The 3,535-nt window shown below is 45.1% G+C and overlaps 1 protein-coding gene across 1 annotated transcript in view; it reads left to right on the plus strand.

Annotated features, from left to right (window-relative positions):
* Positions 1–3,418, plus strand: part of SARC_05629 (hypothetical protein) — a gene marked incomplete at its 3' end in the record, with an annotated part of 6,642 nt that extends 3,224 nt beyond the window's left edge. The window contains exons 4-9 of the mRNA XM_014300505.1: positions 137–375; positions 992–1,138; positions 1,714–1,895; positions 2,662–2,788; positions 3,176–3,302; positions 3,351–3,418. Coding sequence (XP_014155980.1) covers positions 137–375; positions 992–1,138; positions 1,714–1,895; positions 2,662–2,788; positions 3,176–3,302; positions 3,351–3,418 — 890 coding nt within the window. The remainder of the gene's footprint in view (positions 1–136; positions 376–991; positions 1,139–1,713; positions 1,896–2,661; positions 2,789–3,175; positions 3,303–3,350) is intronic.
* Positions 3,419–3,535: the final 117 nt, after the last annotated feature.

The following is a 3,535-nucleotide window of genomic DNA, read 5'->3' on the forward strand; positions in this document are numbered from 1 at the left end:
TACATACATATATATATATATATATCTCTCTATATATATATATATATATATATATATATACAAATATATAGTTTGGCAGTATTGAACAATTGTCTAACTGTATTCAGCTTATAATTTGGCATTGTACACAATACAGACGAGCAAGATCTGGACGAAGAGGAAGAGAAATTACGCAAAAGTCTCGAAGCCTTGGAGGCTGAAGATGAACAGGAAGCGGCTAAAGGGATCAGCCATTTCTCTAAGACCGTCACAGAGCGCGACGATGAAGTGACTAAAGGTGTACACACACGCCATCTGCTGACACTGTGTGAGAGTGTGGTGGAGACCCGCATTCGTCTGCAGCAGGCCTTGAACCTCAACAATCAGTTCCCACAGGTGAGGCGGAAAGACTGAAGGAGGCTTGTGCGGATAGGCTGTGTGTTAAGGACAACGTCTGGGTTGGGTGTGTTTGGGTTTATAGTTGGCTTTCATACACACCTATGTATCTATATATGTGTGTATTCGTATAAATTCTCACTTAATTGTATTATATTATTGCTTATTAGGTAGCTCTCATTCTATGCCAGATAGAGTGTGATGTACCTCACTGGTTACTTACATTTACATTTACATGCACATATACTTGTAGATACATATACATAGGCATATATAATCAAGTGCATGAGCTACCTAACACGGGGTACGAAAGAAGATTCTCACTCCCAGGCTATACAGTTTGAAAGCATCTTTTAGTCTTTAAATGGCCTTGACCTCATAGCGATGTCCCCCACTCTGCACCAAGTGTTTGTATTTCAAGTCTACGAAGAAACACGTGTGTCTCTGCACACACATGTAGGTATATCCACGAATGTATTCAGAAGTAGGTTTACGCGTACGTCTAACAGATAAAGTAGCCACTGATGAACTATGTAGAGTTCTTCGCTCCACACATAGTCTATGCAGACGCGATACCCATACTCCACTGACTCATCTATCGGTTGCTACGCAACAGGCCGATGTCCTGCCCTTAATGTTGGAAAGAGGAGGAGCGGACCTGACCAAATCATTCGAAGCCGCAAAAAAAAGCACGTGTGGGTTCATTGACAGTCTGCTGGAGCTACAGAGCGAGTTGTTGCTTCAGGGCGGCAGTGAAATTCTGGTGTGTGGTGTATATTATTACCTACTGTCTACCTGGTGTGACTGTAGTGTGGGTGTATATGTAGAACGATGTCATATAATTATGGTGTGTGGTGTGTATTATTACCTACTGTCTATCTGGTGTGACTGTAGTGTTGTATATGTATAACGATGTCATATAATTATGGTGTGTGGGGTGTACTTCTACCTACTTAACGTGACTATAGCACAAGAGCGTGTATATCCACACATTACGAATGTCCTATCAATGTCATCCTCGTGCCTGGGGGTTTGTGATGATGCTTATTCCGTCGTCCTTCTCCGCCTTTGCCCGAGAACTCGTCTACTTATTGATTGAGATATGTGCATCTATAGTATCAGCCGCTTCAGTGCATGTTCCATTGAGTTCTCAGGTACCGTTCTCTTATTTGTGATGATGCTTATTCCGTCGTCCTTCTCCGCCTTTGCCCGAGAACTCGTCTACTTATTGATTGAGATATGTGGATCTATAGTATCAGCCGCTTCAGTGCATGTTCCATTGAGTTCTCAGGCACCGTTCTCTTAGTACAAGCTAAACCAAACCCTTCGCAAACCCAGAGCAAAAAGAGGAAACGACGACCGTCGCTTTCAGAGGGCGACTCGTCATCGTACCACAAGTACACCAAATCCGTGGAACAAGACATCGCAGCGTACAGGTCACACACACTCCAGGGATGGCACACCAAGCTGCTGCTATCGTCCAGTAACGCATCCAGTAAACAGCTCAAGAGCGTGAATAGGTGTGTGGGGGGCTGGGGGCAGGTTCGTGTATTCGTGCGTGGAGCGTGTGTCACAGAACGGTTGGTTGTGCATACGTACGTGTGGGGTGTGCTGTGTTTTGGGGTTTCAAGGATGGGTGTCTGTACCTGTCTCGTATTGGTGTGATGGACCAACCAACTTGTCTGTGGGAACGTGAGAGGCCTAAACATACATCAGAAGGGGGGCCTTTATATGGGCGAAAAGTGTGACAGACAGACGGACAGTTGTTGTTGTTCACATACACAGCTGGAAGAGCCTCTGCGTTGTGTATTTGCTCTCACCAAATGAACGGTATATCGTTCCTTGACTGGACCAGAGCAGACGGGACTACTGCCTGAACGTTGTGAGGATGAGGAATAGAATGGTACACATATATACATATGCACATGCACATACACCTACACCTACACATACACGTATACACCACCACAGTACGAGTGCAACTACACCCTAGTGTACGGTGTGTGGAGGTGCGTGTCTATGGCGAGTGAGAGGGATGGGATACCCTTTACTTCTGAATACTTACGTACTATCTTAACTTATAATCCTTGTCACTTTGCGTCAGCGAATAGCGCTTGGCCCTTCCGCAGTGCCCATACTCGGACCATCGGGTGGATATCAACGGAAGTAGTTGTACTATGCCTATGCTGTGATCCAAGCTCGCGTTTATGTGATGTACTCACGTATGTAATCTGTATAGCATATACTAACTATCCCACGCATATACGTTATACGTTTTTGTCTCAGGGACATACCCACTCAGGTAGATCAAATGATGGCGGACTCGGATACTCTGGTGAAACGGACCCAATTGAAACGGTTGGCCTTGCGGCCGATGGGCAAAGTACCCACAGACACAGAAAGTGCCGAGAAGGTGTGTCTGCATCGGTTCATCAGCCAAGTGAAACATTATTAGACAAACGTATTGATCACCGCACAAACATACGCATAGCTGGGGCCTATTCTTTGGCTTTGGTACATGCCGATGCATATCAGGATTGTCTTTGTCTTTCTGATGGTTTTGGGGCTGTCCGAAAATACATTTATAGGTGCACTCCAAGTGTTTTGAGTCCAAAATATGACATATCAGTCGTGACACAATAGGAATACATTTTCAGAGATGTCCGTTGATTGGTCCATTATGTGTGTTGATCAGAATCCACCCAATGGCCGATATACCACCCGGGTGCAGAGTGCTAAGTGTGTGTACGGTCTTTCGCCAGTGTTTGATCAACCTTCTCTCACAATTGGCCTACGACAGGGAACGGACGATCAAATCGATAAGGCCGCGCGCGAGGAAAACTACGACCCTGAGGTCTTTGACGACAATGACTTCTATCACCAGATACTGAGAGAGTTCATCGCTTCTAAGTCACGGTTCAGTGGAGGTGTGTTTGTCTATTGTGATGCATATGCGCACACTCTGACATGCATAGACACGCACGGGCGGCAAGGGATGCGCAAGCGTATGCACATTGCTGCCAGAGAGCATTACGCGCATTGAAAGATGTGCTAATTGTAATATGTTCTATCTGGTGAGGTGGGTGGGTTGTTCCTCCATCTCATTTATAAATTTATATATATATATATATATATATATATACTACCCACCACCCACCAC

Source organism: Sphaeroforma arctica (assembly GCF_001186125.1).
Source record: "Sphaeroforma arctica JP610 unplaced genomic scaffold supercont1.366, whole genome shotgun sequence".
NCBI lineage: Eukaryota > Ichthyosporea > Ichthyophonida > Sphaeroforma > Sphaeroforma arctica.